The 19,822-nt window shown below is 44.8% G+C and overlaps 1 protein-coding gene across 3 annotated transcripts in view; it reads left to right on the top strand.

Moving 5' to 3' along the window:
* PHACTR2 (phosphatase and actin regulator 2) overlaps window positions 1-19,822 on the top strand; it is a 327,486-nt gene that overhangs the window by 81,179 nt on the left and 226,485 nt on the right. The window contains exon 1 of one of the 3 annotated variants that reach the window (XM_082249935.1): window positions 13,155-13,427. The exons of 1 other annotated variant lie outside the window; for it this stretch is intronic. In XM_082249935.1, coding sequence (XP_082106061.1) covers window positions 13,382-13,427 — 46 coding nt within the window. In that variant the 5' untranslated portion in view covers window positions 13,155-13,381. Of the gene's footprint in view, window positions 1-13,154; window positions 13,428-19,822 lie in introns of those variants that run through there. One more of the 3 variants, XM_082249937.1, reaches the window with a different exon arrangement.

The following is a 19,822-nucleotide window of genomic DNA, read 5'->3' as shown; positions in this document are numbered from 1 at the left end:
TTTTTTTCTTATTATTTTACCTAAAAAGGGTAATTCGAACCAGCTCTATTGTCAGACTGTTCATGGGGAAACATCCCTGAAAGAGCCCTACAAGATATCCTTTTTAATGACAAGTGCAGGCATGCTATGAGCAATGTGTAAGGGTTTTTTTAGATGTGCGGTTGGGTGGGGGGGGGGGCAGCAAAAAAGCGCGTTTGACGTGTATTTTTGTGGTCGTGATGCTTTGCTTTATGGCCACCGCAAAATTTACCCAACATGTAGCAATCGACGGGCAGCAAGCCAGCTGAATGCTACACATTCAAGCAAATGTGGAAGTGCCGCAAATACTCTGCGACCGGGTGTAATGCAGGTGGTTGAGGTGCGTTTTTCGGCCAAATCATGAATTGGGCATCAGAGGAAAAAGGACATTAGATGCAGGTCTAAATCTACCCTAAGTGTAAAACTTGCAATTATTACCTCTAAGTGACCTATTTCTTCTCACTCTATGATATGTCACAAAGTTACAAAGTACAGTGTGGGTGAGTGATGACTAGGGAGTGTAGACTGCACATCTTAAGCCTAGACATAATCACTTAAAGTATAACTAAAAGCAAAACTTTTATTTTAGTTTTGGACACAGTTGAGAGAGGTTAGAAAACGTGTTAGTTCTTATTGCTGTCTGTGGCACAGGTAAGGAGAAATCTCTGGAATTGGACACAGATGGCAAAAAACTGTTGGGGATTATAACCCTCCCTTGCCCTATCTTAAAGAGGTTGTAAACCCTACCTATAGGCTTTTGCCTATAGGTAAGCCTATAATAAGGCTTACCTATAGGTACTGCAAATATCTCCTAAACTTGCACCGTTTAGGAGATGTTTACTTTTAATGCAGCCGATGATGTCATTGGTGCATGCGCTCTGAAGGAACGGCCACCCATGCCGTTCCTTCAGAGTCCTGTGCAGTGAACGGCGGCTTCTGCGCGCATGCGCGGAAGTGATGTCATCGCGCCTCCAGGCCAATCAGATGGCCAGAGGACGCGAACCAGGAAGAAGGATGGCCGAAAATGTCTGCTGTGTTACGGTGAGCGGGCGGCGCTTCATTTTAAGGTAAGTATTTCATAATGAGCTAGTATGCGATGCATACTAGCTCATTATGCCCTTGTCCTACAGGCTTTTTTTTTTTTTTTTCCTGAGATTTACAACCTTTTTAATTTTTAAAAAATAAATTTTGCCTATAGTTCTACTTTAAAGTGACACTGTCAAGAAAAAAATATGGGGTTGTCATCACTGGTCCCCTGTTGGAAGATGCTGCTGCTCTGGCTGTGCCTGTCTTCCGAACTTTTAGGTCTCAGACCTGAAACAAGCATACTGTAAAGTAGGGTACACACTATAAGAAAATTGGAAGAAAAATTCTGTACGAGGCACGATCAAGTGATTTTCGTATAGTGTGTTCCCTTACCGGCAATGACGGCGACAGCACCCGACAGCCGATGAAAACATTGGCTGGGGTGCCGACATCACTGGATTCCAGGACAGGTGAGCATACTAATATTGGAAGTCAGCAGCTACAGTATGTGTAGTAGCTGACTTTTCATTTTTTTTCTGGGGGCGAAACTCCTCTTCAACCTCCCTGGCGGTATTCCCGAGTGTGGCTCGGGGTGGAATTTCAGTACCATTAGCGGTAACCCCGAGCCACACTCAGGGTACCGCCAGGGAGAAATCGCTGGCCCCTGGAAGAGATCACTTACCTTGTCCCCAGGATCCTGCGATGTATTCCAGCAGTCTATGGCGGACAGATCTTCCGCCTGATTCTGTATGCCCCGGCTTAAGTTCCCTTAAGCCGGCATACATAAGTCGCGTCGGCAGCAAATTCAAAAAATAAAACACACAAACACACTGATAAATTACTAAATATAATAAATTGACCTTAGTTTGCCCCCCAGTACTTTCTCCAGTGCCCTTCCCTGCAGTTATACTGTACTATATATATATATATATATATATATATATATATATGTATGTATGCGTATATATATATATATATATATATATATATATATATACTTTAACTTATTTATAGTTATTTATTATATTATAATTTATGATTTTGTGTTTCAAACTTTATCATACCCGAGATGTTATAAAGAAGAACGCACAGTAAAAGAAATCATATGTAAATAGTTGGTTTGGGTTGCTTGTCCTTAAGAATTACATGCAAAATAATGGTACCGCTTTCAGCACCTAAAATCTGAAATAATCATACCGCCAGGGAGGTTAAGGAAAGGATAGCAATGACCACCTCCATTCTTCTCATAACAAAGTCACTTTTAATGGCCACCCTCTCACTGCTCTCCCATCTTATGCTGGCCATACTCATTTCAATAAATAATCCATCTCTTTTCCAATTGATTTCTTCTGATAAGAATAATCCATCTATAGTCACAATACATTTGATCAACATTTGATACCACACAGGGGAAATAGATTTTGGTCAGTAATTAAAAGTGATCATAACTCGCTTCTCTTTTTTCACCATGTAATCTCGTAATCTGATCGATTAAATATGTTTGAATTCATGAACAAAGTATCTTAGTGCTTCTGATTGATGCAAAACAATCAAAAACGTTCTGCCCAGGCCGATTGGCTCAGTTTGATCTGATCTAAACTGAGTCTAAATTGATTGGAAGGGAAGTTATGGTTATTTGATTGTTTGCAGATTCATTTGTTTTGATCATTTTGCACATTGTATTGTTTTGATCATATGGCACATTGATCGGATAATAAAATCAAAGTGTCTATGGCCAATGTTACTCTGTTGCCCCCCGCCTCCTTTTCCATCGCACACCATCATCACATCAAAAAGCTCCCATGCTTCCTGAGCCCATTTTGCTAGTATATAATACACAATACTCTGATAATTTAGTTAACCATTACTATACTGTACATGGTGGAAATGATCTTCTACAGGCAGGGCTGGCCCTACCATGGGTCCCGCTGGGTCCATTTGACCCAGGCCAAACTTTGAGAGGGGCAGCAAATTGACTTCCAAGATTTTTTTTCAACAGTTTTTTTATGTCATCAGTTTGCGACGCGTTATAGGCTTAATTTCCCCATCTCATACTGCCGCCTGTAGTGCAAACTGTTGAGTATGAGGAGGTGGAGCATCTCCTTCTGGGAACGTCCCGCGCTTGATCGTGGTGTATGCAATGACGTCAGACATCAGTGCACTCCATCTCACGCAGGTTAGGCTGGATCTTCTAGGGCGGCGCTCGGGGCTGACACAGTAGAGACAGGAGGACTGAGGACAGACAGTGGGTGTTTGGTGGACTGGTCTGGTGGTGAATTATGGAAGAAGATAACAGTATATATAATATTGTCTACATTTTATATTTATATAAAATAATGGATGTGGGTGTGTTTTTTTTTTTTTTTTTATTTGGTGGGGTTGGGGCAGCATTTCATTTTTGGACCCAGGCAGTACAATGTCTTGGGCCAGCCCTGTCTACAGGTCTGGACTATTCATTTAAATCAAGGAGGGCCCTCTGGAGGCTGAATTTGGGCACTAGAGGAATTTCCTATGATACTTAGGGGTTGATTTACTAGAGGGAAAAAGACTGTGCACTTTGCAAAGTGCAGTTGCTCCAGATCTTACTAAATGAGGGTCTGCTCTGCTGACTTCAATCATCCAATCATATGCAAGCAAAATTGATGTTTTTTTTTTTTTCTCATTTTCCTTGGACGTGATTGGTTATTCTTTGCAAAGTGAAGCTTTACCTCATTTACTATCTCTGGCGGAACTGCAATTGCAGAGTGCAATTGCACTTTGAAAAGTGCACAGTCTATTTGCCTTTGGTAAACCAACCCCATAGTGTCATTTAGTGCCCAAATTATGTATTGTCCATTTGAAATCAATGAAAAATTTTCGAATAGGAATGAAAATTGCCTACTAACATAATGTATATTTTTGTTGCCCCATGCACACAAAACAATTGTACATGCACTTTTACTAGGGCAAACTGCTATGCAATATTTTTTAAAAAGACACCCCATGGTCTGTCTCTTCTGCATTAAAAATCCTACCTGTTCACAAATATTTATTAAGTAAAGTTATAAGTTATTAATAAGTTATTATTAGTCTGGTGTGTTATAATTCTGATGGAGGTGATGATAAATGTTTAGTCATTCCTAGCACTGGGTAATATTAACCTCTTTAAAATAAAATACACATTTCGGTGACGCCAACATTTTCCACTGCATTTCGCAATCACAGGGCCCTTGGTTGTCCCAGATCTTTTCGGATGCTGGAAACCTCCCTGTGGGAATCTATACTTAACCCTTTCATCTGTCTAATAAAATAATCAACAGATTTCCATGAGAGGCATTTCATGTATTTGTTCTTGAACAACATACGGGTTTGGAGTGTCAAAAATATTAGCATATCAACAAGCACATCTTGGCAGGCCCACTCTTCTATTCTTACATATCACACTTGCTGAGCTCACAGAGGACTCTTTGTTTAAAGGCTGCTGGTACAAGAACAAGGGAAGGAAAAGACAGGGGAAAAAAGGAATGCTAGCAATAGTGTGGAGGGAGCGATGTTAGGTAAAGGTTGCAAATATAATGCATATGGTGGTCATATGCCAAATGATGGATTTATTTTCTGATTGATCCTTCCCGAATAAAATGCTCGATCTACGGTCAACAACACACTCTATTAACATAACAGACAGGAGAAGGTGGCTTTTAAATTACATTCTTGCAATATGATCTTAAGTAGTTTTTAAATTTATTTTAGATATTTAAATAGTGCTGACAATTTACGCAATGCTTTAAATGTATTATACATTTACCCGTCCCTGCCCTCACTGAGCTTACAATCTAATGTCACATCCATACACACACTACTCGGGACAATTTACTCAGGAGCAAATAAACTGACTAGCATGTCTTTGAAGTGAGAAAGGAAACCCACCGCATGGCAAGAAACTCCAAGTAGCTAAAAAGATATTTAAGATGTTTACTAAAATATTAAGAGGTTAATTAAAATGATTTTGGAGAAACGGTACACATTTTGAAAAATACTTCTCCAATTCTTTTGAATACCCTGAAGCAGGGTACAGTCTGCCTTAAAAGTGGACAGTGTCATTCCAATAGGTAATGGGGGGTGTGTGAACAGTGTCAGTAGGGCAATGTGTAAGGGGGCGGGTAGACTGGTGTTCCATCACATCCGCCATGTTTCCCTCCCTCGTTGGGCACCAAGTAAGGGTCACATGAGAGGTTCCCCCTTCAGACTAGGCTCGGAGCAATTGAATCAATGTTACTGTAAACTTGGCAACATATATAACATGCAATTACATTCCGTTCTTAACTGAACCTAACTGTGGCTGCCCCAAGTTACCTGCACAGGTGAAGTCTCTTAGAGGAAAGTCGAACATTGGCAGTGCTTTAACAGAGAAGTTCATTTTGCAGGGTTTTTACAGCAAATTGGCCTCCAAGAGCGTACCATAGGTCCCAGCAAGCCTTTAGCATAGATTTCCCATGTGTTTCCCAAGTATTCTGTGGATCCCCCTTAGGACCTGGACCTCTTCCCTTTTGTAGAGCACAGGAGGGAGGCTGGACCCCAGCAAAGGCCTGAAAACCTACCGGGTAAAGGTGGCAAAAACAATAACCTTTTCCCTCTGACCTCGGCAGCCGGATGCTAACTACACGTACAGTAGGCAACCTGCCTACAAGTAAATGGTGTCAGAAGGGCAGTGGATGTTGTCAGTATGGCAGAGTACTGTGTCAGCAGAACAATAGACTAGGTCAGTTTGGCAGTGAATGTGTCAGTAGGGCAGAGGTTGGTGTCAGTAGCAGGGCGGTAGATGATTTTTTTTTCCTGGGGGGGGGGGGGGGTCAGCCTTGAGTACCCAAAGAACAATAATTAGGATGCCTATCACGCTTTTACAAATTGTGGTGTGTATATATACAATATATACAGCGCCCCCAGCAGGCACATCTGTTAGTGAAGCAAATAGTAAACATGGCTTCAATGTCAGACGGGACCTTGCCTGTGACAGTGGGAGAAGAGAGGAGGGTACCCATCAGCGGTGCGGGGGGCTGGTCAGGGAGTTGGGGACCAGGGGAGTACACAGGAGGGCCAGGCAGCAGGAAAAAGGAGTAACCTGGACAGGAGGGGTGGCGCTTGTGTCATATACAGGAACTGATCCTCTCCATTTTCCTCCTGCAGCCGCTGAATGCCAGCGGGAGGTAAAGGAGGAAACACAGGCTTTCAGTTGCTGCAGGAGGAAAATGGAGGGCATCAGCTCCAGTATATGCCGCCCCCACCGCCCCTCCTGACCAGGTGTAACACAGAATGTGACAGGGAGGCTGTATGGACCCACAGACACATGGGCGGGGTCACCATTGCGACCCATGATGCTACGCCAGTAGTGCCGGGTCATTCCTGCCTCTTTGTTTATGTGAGCTGCAGGGCAGGAATGTCCTGACCCACAGCTCATTGTAAGCCGGTGAATTCAGAGATCACATAGAGAGGAGTGCTGGGGATGCCTGAGCTCATCTTTACTAACCACTATGGCACTCGTGCTGCTCACTCGATCAGATTGATCAGAAGTTCACAAAAGGTGGAAAACATTTACTTATTCCTGGTTTTCAACCAAAATCAGTGCGGAAAGCAAATGATCAATTGAACTCTACCGTTTTAAAACGCACCATTGCGGGAGAATTAATTGAAAATTCATTGGGAAAGCTTTGCTTCTTGTCTTCGATCTGGTGCCAATTTGGTGGAATTGCCCATCGCTCGTTTCATTTTATTGATGTGTGTATGGTCACCATTATATACTTTTAATAGCTGCATTGCTTTTCAAGAAGTGAGGTGCAGTGTTTCGCCTTTCAGGTAGTGACGGTTTTTTTTTTTCTCCTTTTTTTTTGACAGCTGAAATGGTATTTTTTTAATGGGAATACAATCCTTGTGTTGGGTCCTGTTCACTTGAATGGGTTGCGTTCAGTGGTGGTACTGTCCACTAAATAAGCAGGGGGTATCATTTTTAATGCACATGAAGCAAAGTATTGTCTCCAGTTGCTTTAAGTATACCTAAGGGCAAAACTTTTTTTTTTTTTTAATAAATAGAATTGAGAGGGATTAGAACATCAGTCAGGTTTTTTTTTAAACATAAATTTTTATTGAAAGTTTTTCAGATAATACAGTAGCAACAATGTAGTAACTAATGCAATTAGACTTAACGAGGCATTAGACTTAATTTGGGAGAGGTCAAAACATCCACAGGGCTAGGGGTGGGAAGCTCTTCAGGAGGAAAGTTCAGACCCTGTTTCCTCCACTGGGAGGTGGATAGCCCCGGTATTAGGAAATGATAACTAGCGGTCGGAATCCGGAGAGGCACACAGGTTCCGTCCCCTAAATCTTGCTGCAGTAATGTGGACCAAGCGGAAACAGCAGCTACAATAGTCGGGTATTGCGGTACCTTAATATTACAGTCCAAACACCTGGCCATCGCTAATGCTGGGAGGTCATGGGTGTTAGTGACATAGCGTTCAATTTGATTCCATAAGTTGTCCTCCTGTGCGGAGGACCAGTATTTAGCCTGACTCAGAATGGCAGCCAAGTAATAAGCTTTTGCATTAGGTAGGCCTACGCTCCCGTATCTCTTTGAGTCGTATAGTCTAGTCAGGGAGATTCTAGGATGTTTCCCATTCCATAAAAACTGTCGTAGAGATTTGGCAAATTTATCAAAAAAAAAAATCAGTCAGGTTTTAATTTGTGAAAAAAAAAGGGTGACCAAGTGGAAAAATCCCTTTGGTTATTACTGACTGCTGCTAAATTGTAGTTATCTATTTTATCTGTGGCGCAAATTTGATTTTTTATATCCATAGGTTTTAGTTGGTGTCTGTACTCATTTTCTATAGATTCTTTTGTATGTTTTAATTTCGGTATCTGATGGATGTGCAATATGATTGAATCCCCAAATAGCTGAATAAGCATAATTTTCATTCTGATTGATTCATGGTGGCCATACATGCTAAGATTGTATTATCTGATTGATGTGTGATTTGATTAAAATGATTGGATCTGCAAACAATCAATTAGTCATAGGTTCCTTTCTTATCAACTGTGTTGATGGGCCAGGGTGGAAAAATTATTGATAGTTTTGCAACAATTGGCAGCACTGAGATACTTTGTTCATGAATATGATTGTATTTCGGTCCATTAGACTATGAGATTATATGGTGAAAACAGAGATTAGTCCTTTCTCAGCAAGCCATCATTTATCAAAGTGTGTATGGGCACCATAAATTTTTGATTGCATCTCAGTTTTCCATAATCTAAACCGGGGTCTCCAAACTTTCTAAACAAAGGGCTGCCTTACTGTTATTCAAACAATAGGGTTGGCTGCACTGTGGCCAATGGGAGAAGAAAATGTCCTGGCGTCAGTGGAAATGAACAATGCTCCATGATTGGAATTAAGGGGAGTAATAGTGCCCCATAATTGGCGTCAATGGGAGGATTAGTGCCTCATCATTGGTATCAATGCGAGGATTAGTGCTCCATCATTAGTGTCAAAGGGAGGAATAGAGCCCCATCACTGATATCAATGGAAGGATTAATGCCCCATCATTAGTGTCAATGGGAGGATTAGTGCCCCATCATTGATGTCAATGGGAAGATTAGTGCTCCATAATTGGTGTCAGTGGAAGGAATAGTGCCCCATCATTGGTGTCAATGGGAGGATTAGTGCCCCATCATTGGTGTCAATGGGAGGAATAGTGCCCCATCATTGGTGTCAATGGGAGAATTAGTGCTCCATAATTGGTGTCAGTGGAAGGAATAGTGCCCCATCATTGGTGTCAATAGGAGGATTAGTGCCCCATCATTGATGTCAATGGGAGGATTAGTGCCCCATCATTGGTGTCAATGGGAGGATTAGTGCCCCATCATTGATGTCAATAGGAGGATTAGTGCTCCATAATTGGTGTCAGTGGAAGGAATAGTGCCCCATCATTGATGTCATTGGGAGGATTAGTGCTCCATAATTGGTGTCAGTGGAAGGAATAGTGCCCCATCATTGATGTCAATGGGAGGATTAGTGCTCCATAATTGGTGTCAGTGGAAGGAATAGTGCCCCATCATTGATGTCAATGGGAGGATTAGTGCTCCATAATTGGTGTCAGTGGAAGGAATAGTACCCCATCATTGATGTCATTGGGAGGATTAGTGCTCCATAATTGGTGTCAGTGGAAGGAATAGTACCCCATCATTGATGTCATTGGGAGGATTAGTGCTCCATAATTGGTGTCAGTGGAAGGAATAGTGCCCCATTATTGGTGTCAATGGGAGGATTAGTGCCCCATCATTGATGTCAATGGGAGGATTAGTGCTCCATAATTGGTGTCAGTGGAAGGAATAGTGCCCCATCATTGATGTCAATGGGAGGATTAGTGCTCCATAATTGGTGTCAGTGGAAGGAATAGTACCCCATCATTGATGTCAATGGGAGGATTAGTGCTCCATAATTGGTGTCAGTGGAAGGAATAGTGCCCCATCATTGGTGTCAATGGGAGGATTAGTGCTCCATATTTGGTGTCAGTGGAAGGAATAGTGCCCCATCATTGGTGTCAATGGGAGGATTAGCACCCCATTATTGATGTCAATGGGAGAATTAGTGCTCCATAATTGGTGTCAGTGGAAGGAATAGTGCCCCATCATTGATGTCAATGGGAGGATTAGTGCTCCATAATTGGTGTCAGTGGAAGGAATAGTACCCCATCATTGATGTCAATGGGAGGATTAGTGCTCCATAATTGGTGTCAGTGGAAGGAATATTCCCCCATCATTGATGTCAATGGGAGGATTAGTGCTCCATAATTGGTGTCAGTGGAAGGAATAGTGCCCCATCATTGATGTCAATGGGAGGATTAGTGCTCCATAATTGGTGTCAGTGGAAGGAATAGTGCCCCATCATTGGTGTCAATGGGAGAATTAGTGCTCCATAATTGGTGTCAGTGAAAGGAATAGTGCCCCATCATTGGTGTCAATGGGAGGATTAGTGCCCCATCATTGATGTCAATGGGAGAATTAGTGCTCCATATTCGGTGTCAGTGGAAGGAATAGTGCCCCATCATTGATGTCAATGGGAGGATTAGTGCTCCATAATTGGTGTCAGTGGAAGGATTAGTGCCCCATCATTGGTGTCAATGGGAGGATTAGCACCCCATTATTGGTGTCAATGGGAGGATTAGTGCTCTATCATTGATGTCAATGGGGGGAATAGTGCCCCATCATTTGTGTCATTGGGGGTTAAAGTGCCCCGTTATTGGTGTCAAGTAGGAGGGACAGTGCCCCATAATTGGTGTCAGTGGGAGGATTAGTCCTCCATCATTGGTGTCAGTGGAAGGAATAGTGATCCATCATTAATGTCAATGGGAGGATTTGCACCCCATTATTGGTGCCCCCTGTTCTTTTTCAATTATTGCATCCTGTTGGATAATGTCTCCTATTATCTGCACGTGCACAGTACGTAACGTCACTCCAGCTGATCTATTGATTAGCTGGCGTGATGTCAACACTGCGTATGCGCAGATCGTCTAAGGCATTATCTAACGGTCTGCAAAGCGCGGAGGAAGAATTGAATTGCCAGATTCTGCTTCACTCTCTGCGCATGCGCATAACTTGAGCGATATCATAGGTGGAATCACAGGAGGAATACTATTGTTGTTGGATGTGTTGCAGAGCGGATCTTGCATTGCATATTTGGGTGTGTTGCACTGTTACTGTAATAATGACACTGGCAGGGAAGGGGTTAACACTGTGGGTGATTAAGGGGTTAAATGTGAGCCTAGGGGAGTGATTCTAACTGTGGGGGGCAGGGCTTGTGAAATGAGCATAAAGACATGTGTTCCTGTATAGAAGGATCACAAGGGCTCTATGATCATTTAACCACTTAAGCCCCGGAAGATTTTACCCCCTTCCTGACCAGGGGGTATTTTGCGATTCGGCACTGCGTGACTTTAACGGACAATTGCGCGGTCGTGCGACGCTGTACCTAAACGAATTTGGCGTCCTTTTTTTCCCATAAACAGAGCTTTCTTTTGGTGGTATTTGATCACCTGTGCAATTTTTTGATCATGCGCTATAAACAAAAAAAGAGCGTCAATTTTGCAAAAATAGCAATATTTTTCAAATTTTTTTATATGAAATTCCCCCCCAAAAAAAATGTAAAAATCAAAATTTTTTAACATTTTCGGCCAATTTGTTTTATGCTACCTATGTTTGGTAAAAAAAATCGCAAAAAGCGTATTTTGATTGGTTTGCGCAAAAGTTATCGCGTTTACTAACAAAGGGAAAGATTTTTGTCATTTTTGTTGTTTTTTTTTAATGCATAATGGCGGCGATCTGCGATTTTTTTTGCGGTACTGCGACATTGGGGGGGACAGATCGGACCCTTGACTGACATTTGTGACACTTTTGGGGGTCCCAGTGACATTTCTACAGTAATCAGTGCTATACATATGCACTGTTACTGTAAAAATACACTGGTAGTGAAGGGGTTAACTTTATTTGGGAGGGAGGGGCTGTGTGTGTCCCTAGGGGCGTGCTTTCTACTGTGATTGGCTGTGGCTTCAGCTGTAAGGACACTGATCAACGGATCTACATACTAGATCAGTGTGATCAGTGTCTTTACAGCGAGGAGAATGACAGGTGGCTTGTGTCAATGGGAGGATGTGTCAATGGGAGGATGTGAATGTGACCACGCGGGAGCGGGAGCGCGCCTCCGGCGGCGCGCGCTCGCTCCCTAGACCCTCACAAGCAAGCGACGTAGACCTACGTTAGTTTGCCTGTGAGGGGCTGACCGCCGACGTAGATAGTCGTGCGGCGGTCGGCAAGTGGTTAAGAGAGAAGAACGGTCAGCTGTGTTTACAACAGCTGACCGTTCTTCTCTCTCGGCGGGGAGCGATTGTGGGTGTCAGACGGCAATGCATTGGCTTCCCTGCTGCCGCGTGAGGGCGGGAGCACGCCGGCGGCAGCGCGCTTTCGCCCCCTAGCTGCCTGCATGCGACCGACGTAGGTCTACGTCAGTTCCTGCAGGATGGCCGCACTGCCGCAGTAAAAAGGTGGCGGATAAATGGAGAAACAAGGCACACCAGACCCCTGCTATGAGCTGCATCTGATTTAAGTGTGAACGCAATGTTGCTAATTTATGCCAAATGATCCATGACAATCAACTCAGTTTAATTGTATCTGTTTGAAATGATGCCGAAAGGCTAGCCATACATGTTCAATCTTCTTGTAAAATTTTCTGTTAGATTTACCAAAAACCATATAATATGAGGTCAAAACTAAACAATGCTTTCAATTGTATCCAACTAGACAGGCCTTTGCACTACATAGATGAAGGTAAATCTAAAGAAAATTGTATAATGTATGGCCAGCCTAAGGCCTCGTTCACACTGGACACAGGTTTCAAACTGTATGAGTCCAGCTGAACTCGCACAATTTCAAACCCGCATCTCAGTGTTTGGGAGGCAATTTGAATGACATCCATGGGGGTTCATTCACTGATTTCTATTGAAATCGCCCCTGAAGTCGCCAAAAGTAGCGCAGGAACTTCTTTTGGAAATCAGTGTGGCGCAGCAAAGTTGGCGTTGCACTGATTGGGACAGTTCCCTTGCTGGCAATGGGCTGCGATTTGTCATTCGATGTGAACAGGAGCTAAATCTATTGGTAATTGATTGTTTGCAGTTTTCATTATCATGGTGGCCATACATGCTTTGATAAAAATCGATTGCTGTTCTAATTGATCTCTTCCAATAGCTGACAACCCGTTTGATCAATATTCCACTTATGGGACGTTGATTTCAATCGCTAGTTCTGATATAATTGTGATTTATGATTGCATTTCCATCATGTCATCTCATCACTTATTGAACAAAAACTATTGTATCCATAAATAAAGTATTTGCCAATTAGTGTAAAACAATCAATAATTTAGGTAATAAATGAGGAATATTGATTGGGTTTGGGACTTTAGACGGATTATTGGTATGAGAAAAGAAATGATAGTTGCAGTGTGTGTATGGAGAGAAGAGAGTGAAGCTGCTGGCAGTGTGAGGGAGGGGAGGAGAGTGCTGAGCGAAGTGTAGAGGAGATGTATGAGGAGGAGAGGAGGAGGAGGAGGAGGAGGAGGAGAGGAGGGATGTGACCTGTGACCCGCACTAATCTCCGCCAGGAATGACAGGCATTCAGTGCAGGAACACAGGAGCCTGGACACAGCACACGGAGGACACACCGGAGGATATGAGTCCATGGGGGGATTACTTCTACCGGGAATGTACGGCCAAGGGAGCCTGAGACACGGCCGACTGTGAGGAACCCCTCCTGGAGGCTGACAATGGGCCAGACCTCCGTCTCTACTCTGTCCGGGCAGGCGAGCAGCGGTGAGTGCATGTGTGCTGTCTACCGACTACTGTCTGTACTATGAGAACTCTCTCTACTACGAGGGCTGTCTGTACTATGAGAACTCTCTCTACTACGAGGGCTGTCTGTACTATGAGAACTGTCTCTACTACGAGGGCTGTCTCTACTATGAGAACTGTCTCTACTATGAGAACTGTCTATAGGAAGTCTAATACGGGACTTGAGTACACACTTCTATCTGTACTATGAGGGCTGTCTGCTCTGTACTAAGAGAGCTGTATGTAGGAAGTCTAACACAGGGTATAGACTTCTATATGTACTATGGAGGGTGTATGGACTATGGGTTCTGTCTATAGGAAGTCTAATACAGGGCATATGTACAAACTTCTATCTGTACTATGAGGGCTGTCTGTAGTAAGTCTAACATGGGACATGGGCATAGACTTCTATCTGTACTATGAGGGCTGTCTGTAGTAAGTCTAACATGGGACATGGGCACAGACTTCTATCTGTACTATGAGGGCTGTCTGTAGTAGGTCTAACATGGGACATGGGCACAGACTTCTATCTGTACTATGGGGGCTGTCTGTAGTAGGTCTAACATGGGCACAGACTTCTATCTGTACTATGAGGGCTGTCTGTAGTAGGTCTAACATGGGACATGGGCACAGACTTCTATCTGTACTATGAGGGCTGTCTGTAGTAGGTCTAACATGGGACATGGGCACAGACTTCTATCTGTACTATGAGGGCTGTCTGTAGTAAGTCTAACATGGGACATGGGCACAGACTTCTATCTGTACTATGAGGGCTGTCTGTAGTAAGTCTAACATGGGACATGGGCACAGACTTCTATCTGTACTATGAGGGCTGTCTGTAGTAAGTCTAACATGGGACATGGGCACAGACTTCTATCTGTACTATGAGGGCTGTCTGTAGTAAGTCTAACATGGGACATGGGCACAGACTTCTATCTGTACTATGAGGGCTGTCTGTAGTAAGTCTAACATGGGACATGGGCACAGACTTCTATCTGTACTATGAGGGCTGTCTGTAGTAGGTCTAACATGGGCACAGACTTCTATCTGTACTATGAGGGCTGTCTGTAGTAGGTCTAACATGGGACATGGGCACAGACTTCTATCTGTACTATGAGGGCTGTCTGTAGTAAGTCTAACATGGGACATGGGCACAGACTTCTATCTGTACTATGAGGGCTGTCTGTAGTAGGTCTAACATGGGCACAGACTTCTATCTGTACTATGAGGGCTGTCTGTAGTAGGTCTAACATGGGACATGGGCACAGACTTCTATCTGTACTATGAGGGCTGTCTGTAGTAAGTCTAACATGGGACATGGGCACAGACTTCTATCTGTACTATGAGGGCTGTCTGTAGTAGGTCTAACATGGGACATGGGCACAGACTTCTATCTGTAATATGAGGGCTGTCTGTAGTAAGTCTAACATGGGACATGGGCACAGACTTCTATCTGTACTATGGGGGCTGTCTGTAGTAGGTCTAACATGGGCACAGACTTCTATCTGTACTATGAGGGCTGTCTGTAGTAAGTCTAACATGGGACATGGGCACAGACTTCTATTTGTACTATGAGGGCTGTCTGTAGTAGGTCTAACATGGGACATGGGCACAGACTTCTATTTGTACTATGAGGGCTGTCTGTAGTAAGCCTAACATGGGTAAATCTAACATGGGCACAGACTTTATCTGTACTATGAGAGCTGTCTGTAGTAAGTCTAACACAGGGCATGGGCACAGACTTCTATATGTACTACAAGGGCTGTCTACAGCAAGCCTTGCGTGTGGCATGGGCACAGAGGCTTCTATCTATACTACGAAGGCTGTCTGCAGAAAGGCTAACACAGGGATGGGTACAGACTTCTCTCTACTACTAGGGTCTGTCTACAGCAGGCCTAGCACTGGACATGGGTATGGTTTTCTACTATGAGCAAGCCTAGCCCAAGGAATGGGTACAGACTTCTATCTGTGCTAGGAGGGCTGTCTGTTGTAAGTCTAGCATGTGGCATGGTTACAGAATTCTATCTGTGCTAAGAGGAATGTCTACAGCTAGCCTAACACTGTGCATTGGCATAGACTTCTATCTGTACTATGAGGGGCTGTCCACAGCAGGCCTAGCTTGGGGCATGGGTACAGACTACTCTCTGTACTATGAAGGCTGTCTTCAGCAAGCCTAGCACCATACACACTACATCTATACCAGAGGCGTAACTAGAACCTTCAGGGCCCTGATGCAAGAAACCATGAAGGGCCCCCCAGACCCCTGGCCGGGGCCCTTCTCTTCAAGCCCAGGGCTCTTCCCACTAATCCTGGGGCTCTTTACACTCGTTGCATGGCCTTTTATTATGGTCCCGCAGCAGGATTCTTTCACAAGTTCTACAGTGGGCCCCCTTCCTGCAATCTTGGGGCCTCCCCACAGTGGTGCAATGCCAGGGTCCGGTCACAAGTGTGACCTTTGCGATCCTGGAAGTTCACCCACTGCTTTGCTACCGGGCCCCCTGGAGCATGGGGCCCGGTAGCGATTGCAACCCCTGTAGTTACGCCCCTGATCTATACTGGGACTGGGGCAGATGTGCTTAGTAACATATCCCCTTCTAGCTTTAGCTTGTTCACACAAGAGGCCATAAAGTAGGCAGTTTAGCCACAGTATTCTCCCCTTTCCCAGCCGCTCCTATAAGCACCGTAATGTAACCACACAGGGCTGTATCCATTCTGCTGTACCCAGGTGGTACAGTAAGTGAATGGGGATGTGCTGCAACCACATGGTTTTGGTGGAGTGGGTCAGCATTTTAAGGGTTAAAGCAGGCGGTGAGGAGGTGACTTATCCCCTTTTCACCACCGGTCAAACACCTCTGAAAAGGGATCTGCTGTGGACCCCTTTTCAGAACAGCAAGCATTTTCCATATATGTAAATGAGCCATGGACCCCTTTTCATGTAAATCACCCAAAAATAGTGCAGGAACTACTTTTTCAAATCGGTGTGGCACTGCAAAGTCAGATTGCACCAATTTAAATTGTTCCATTGCCGACAATAGGGTGCAACTTGACATGCGATTTGGACCTGTCAAATCGCATGACAGGTCACACCGGAGTGAATGGGGGGCTAAGTGTATGTTCCTCTGCCATCAGCATGAATCGCTTCTGACAAGTTTTCTTTTGGTGTCAGGAAAAATGGTGACAGGAAGGGATCTCCAGCTGATTTACAGCCTCAGCTATCTTCCTGTTTGCTGTGTGGAGAGGGTGTGTCCCTTTCCCTCCAATCAGCTCTTAGAGCTATCCTCATTGAGTTTTGCAGAGTAACTTAAGCTCTCCGCCCCCTTTTTTCTAAACTCACACAAGCTATAAAAAAAAAAGGACTTTGAACAGGTGTAGAGAAAAGAAGACTGTAGATAAACAGGTACAAATCATGTAGGGGGATTTGTTCCATCTCTGTGTATCATCTGAGGGTAGTCACTTCACTAGGTATATGAAAGGGTTTACAACCACTTTAAAGCCCAAAAAACTCCAGGAATTAGAAACAATCTAGGGGCACCCACACTGCGCTATGTCTAGGGAGTACAGGAAAAGCCATTTTTACTTACCCCATGACCTTATCTCTTATCTCCCCGAAGCTCCAGCTTGTGGTTGGTCCCTCATGTGACCCTGCACTGTATGTGGAGGAGGAATGTGGTTGCTGCTGGCAGCTGCTTAGAGAGGAGTATGCAGGACTCCAGTTGCACCGCTAGAGGAACCCTGCTGGAGCATGGAATAAGATGTTCATCCTTTTTCCAGCACCCCTAAACTTAAATGGATTGTAAAGGCAGAAGATTTTTATCTTAATGCATTCTATGCATTAGGATAAAAAAGCTGCATGCAGCAGCCCCAGTCAGTGTTGCAGGACTTTCTCAGCTGCCTCGGACTCCCCTCCTCATTGGCTGAGACTGCACAGTGCAATTTGCTCCCGCTGCTGTCAAACAAAGTCAGTCAGCCAATCAGGAGAGGGGGGGGGCAAGGCCGGGTCGGGGCTCCGTGTCTGAATGGATACACGGAGCTGTGACTTGGCTTGGGTGCCCCAAAAACAAGCTGCTTGCTGTGGGGGCACTCAACAGGAGAGAGGAGCCAGGAGCGCTGAAGAGGGACCCGAGAAGAGGAGGATCCGGGCCATTCTGTGCAAAACCAACTGCACAGAGCAGGTAAGTATAACATGTTTGTTGTGTTTGTTTTTTTTTTTTTTTAAAACAAGACTTTACAATTACTTTAACAAGCATCAAACTCTTAGTGCCCGTTCACATACGAGCGACGCTACTTCCAGGGGCGACCTCCGAGGTCGCGGTGCGAGCAGCGCGCCGCGACCTCGGAGCGGCCGCCACGGACTTCATAACATTGAAGTCTATGGCGGTCGCCTCCGGGTCGCCCCAAAAAAGCTCCGGACCCTTTTTCTAAGTCTGAGCGACTTGTGTCGCTCCTATTAGAACGGGTCCGCAGCTTCCCTATGGAAGCTGCGGACCACAGGTCGCCCTAGTGTGAACCGGGACTGAGAGCCGGTTCACATTAGAGCGATCCGACTTGCCGGGGCCTCAGAGCTGCCGGCACGGACTTCATAACATTGAAGTCAATGCAGGTCGCTCCGGGTCGCCCCAAAGAAGCTCCGGACCCTTTTTCTAAGTCGGAGCGACTTGTGTCGCTCCTATTAGAACGGGTCCACAGCTTCTCTATGGCAGGCGACCTGTCAGACGACCAGGTCGCCTGACAGGTCGCCCCAGTAAACCGGCTCTTAGTGCCGGTTCACACTAGCATGACTTGTCAGGCGACTTGGTCAGCCTGGCAAGTCGTGCACCGTCGCGGCCATTGAGTAGTACAGGACCGGTTCTAATAGGAGCGACACAAGTCACTCCGACTTAGAAAAAGGGTCCTGTACTACTTCGGGGTGACCTGGAGGCGGCTTGCATTGACTTCCATTATGCGTGCAAGTCGCGCCGAAGTCGCGCTGCACGCGACTTCACAGGTCGCCCCCTAAGTCGGAGCGACCTAATGTGAGGCTAAGGCTCCATTCACACCTGAGCGTACTGGAATTGCTTGATCCTGCCCACGATTCCATAATCACGGCAAAACACCGGACGCGTTTGTGATGGCATTATTTCTTAATGTGACTCCAAACGCGGGGGCAATTTTGCCACAATTGTCTAATCGCAGCAAAAATCGCATTATCAAATGTGCCTGGCTCTGTGCCAAGATTTGGCACATGTGCTTCTTTGGCGCGGTAATAGAGCAGAGGGAGGCCCATTCAAATAAATGGTGCCGCTACAAAAAAGCTAAAGGTGTCACTGCAGAACGCTTGGGTGTGAATGAAGCCTAACCGTGTGGAGGGTATTATTTCTTTTTTGGAAGAGGGGGCAGGGCTTTAAGAAGGGTCCTAGCCATAAAGTGCACATACATAGTATGGTGTATCTTGACTGAAGGGTTTTTATTTGTTCATCATCCCTATACCTGCAAATAGTACCTGCCACATTATGTGAAGGTGAAGGAAGGGTCATGAACTTTTTTACTGTGTTTAGTAGGAGGTTCTCTTGTCTCGGACCTCTTGCACATGGATCCATCCTCAGTGCGTCCCTCCTGGCGTTTTTAGTGCACCTGGTTTGGGACAGGTGCAGTGACCAGCCTGTCAAAGTCTATGCCAGGATGCTAGACAGCCCTAACTTTGTACCGAATGGTACTGTGATTTAGTGCCCTGTGTGTTTAGAAATCAAAGGCCTCCTTCCTGCTCACAGTAAAATGCTGGTACGGATGCACTACAGCTGGATGGCCCCGTGTGCCCAAGGGGCTTTATGCTTGTAGTTTCATTGAGGAAACGTGATAACATTTAGGCTAAGTTTAGTCATGTGTCTTTCATTGCCACACCTCTGAAACATGATCCACAATAAATTGCTTTTCAGAAGTGTTTTATCCCTGTAAATGACGCACAACCACACTGCGACCATGTCCATTAAATGTGGGTGCAGAATGGCAGAATGGCTCCATTCACTTCATTGAGCCGCGTTCAGTGGTTGTACTGCCTGCTGAACCTGAAAGGGGGTATCATTTATCTTCAGCATGTATGCACCCCCATCCGGCTGTCTCTGCAGGCTAACTGCAAGTGTAAATGTACCCTTAGGAGTCTAAGAGGTGATATGCAGTTTATTGCTTGTGTGTTTTGTGGAAAACTTTATTGCTGGATAGCAGCGACAACAAAAGTACCCTCTGTGTTAATGGAAGAGAGAATGAAGTATCCTGCTGGGACTGCTGTTTGATTGTTGACATTCAGGCCATATAGTTTTTAATGTTTAGTGGTGTAGGGAACAATAGCCTGGAAATAGGCCTTGAAATAATTGAAGGTGATACATTGTATCCCAGGAGTAGCA

This window comes from Pelophylax lessonae (genome assembly GCF_965119305.1).
Source record: "Pelophylax lessonae genome assembly, chromosome: 3".
NCBI lineage: Eukaryota > Metazoa > Chordata > Amphibia > Anura > Ranidae > Pelophylax > Pelophylax lessonae.
The sequence above is the reverse complement of the archived record's forward strand: the minus strand, read 5'-3'. Positions and strand labels throughout refer to the sequence as shown.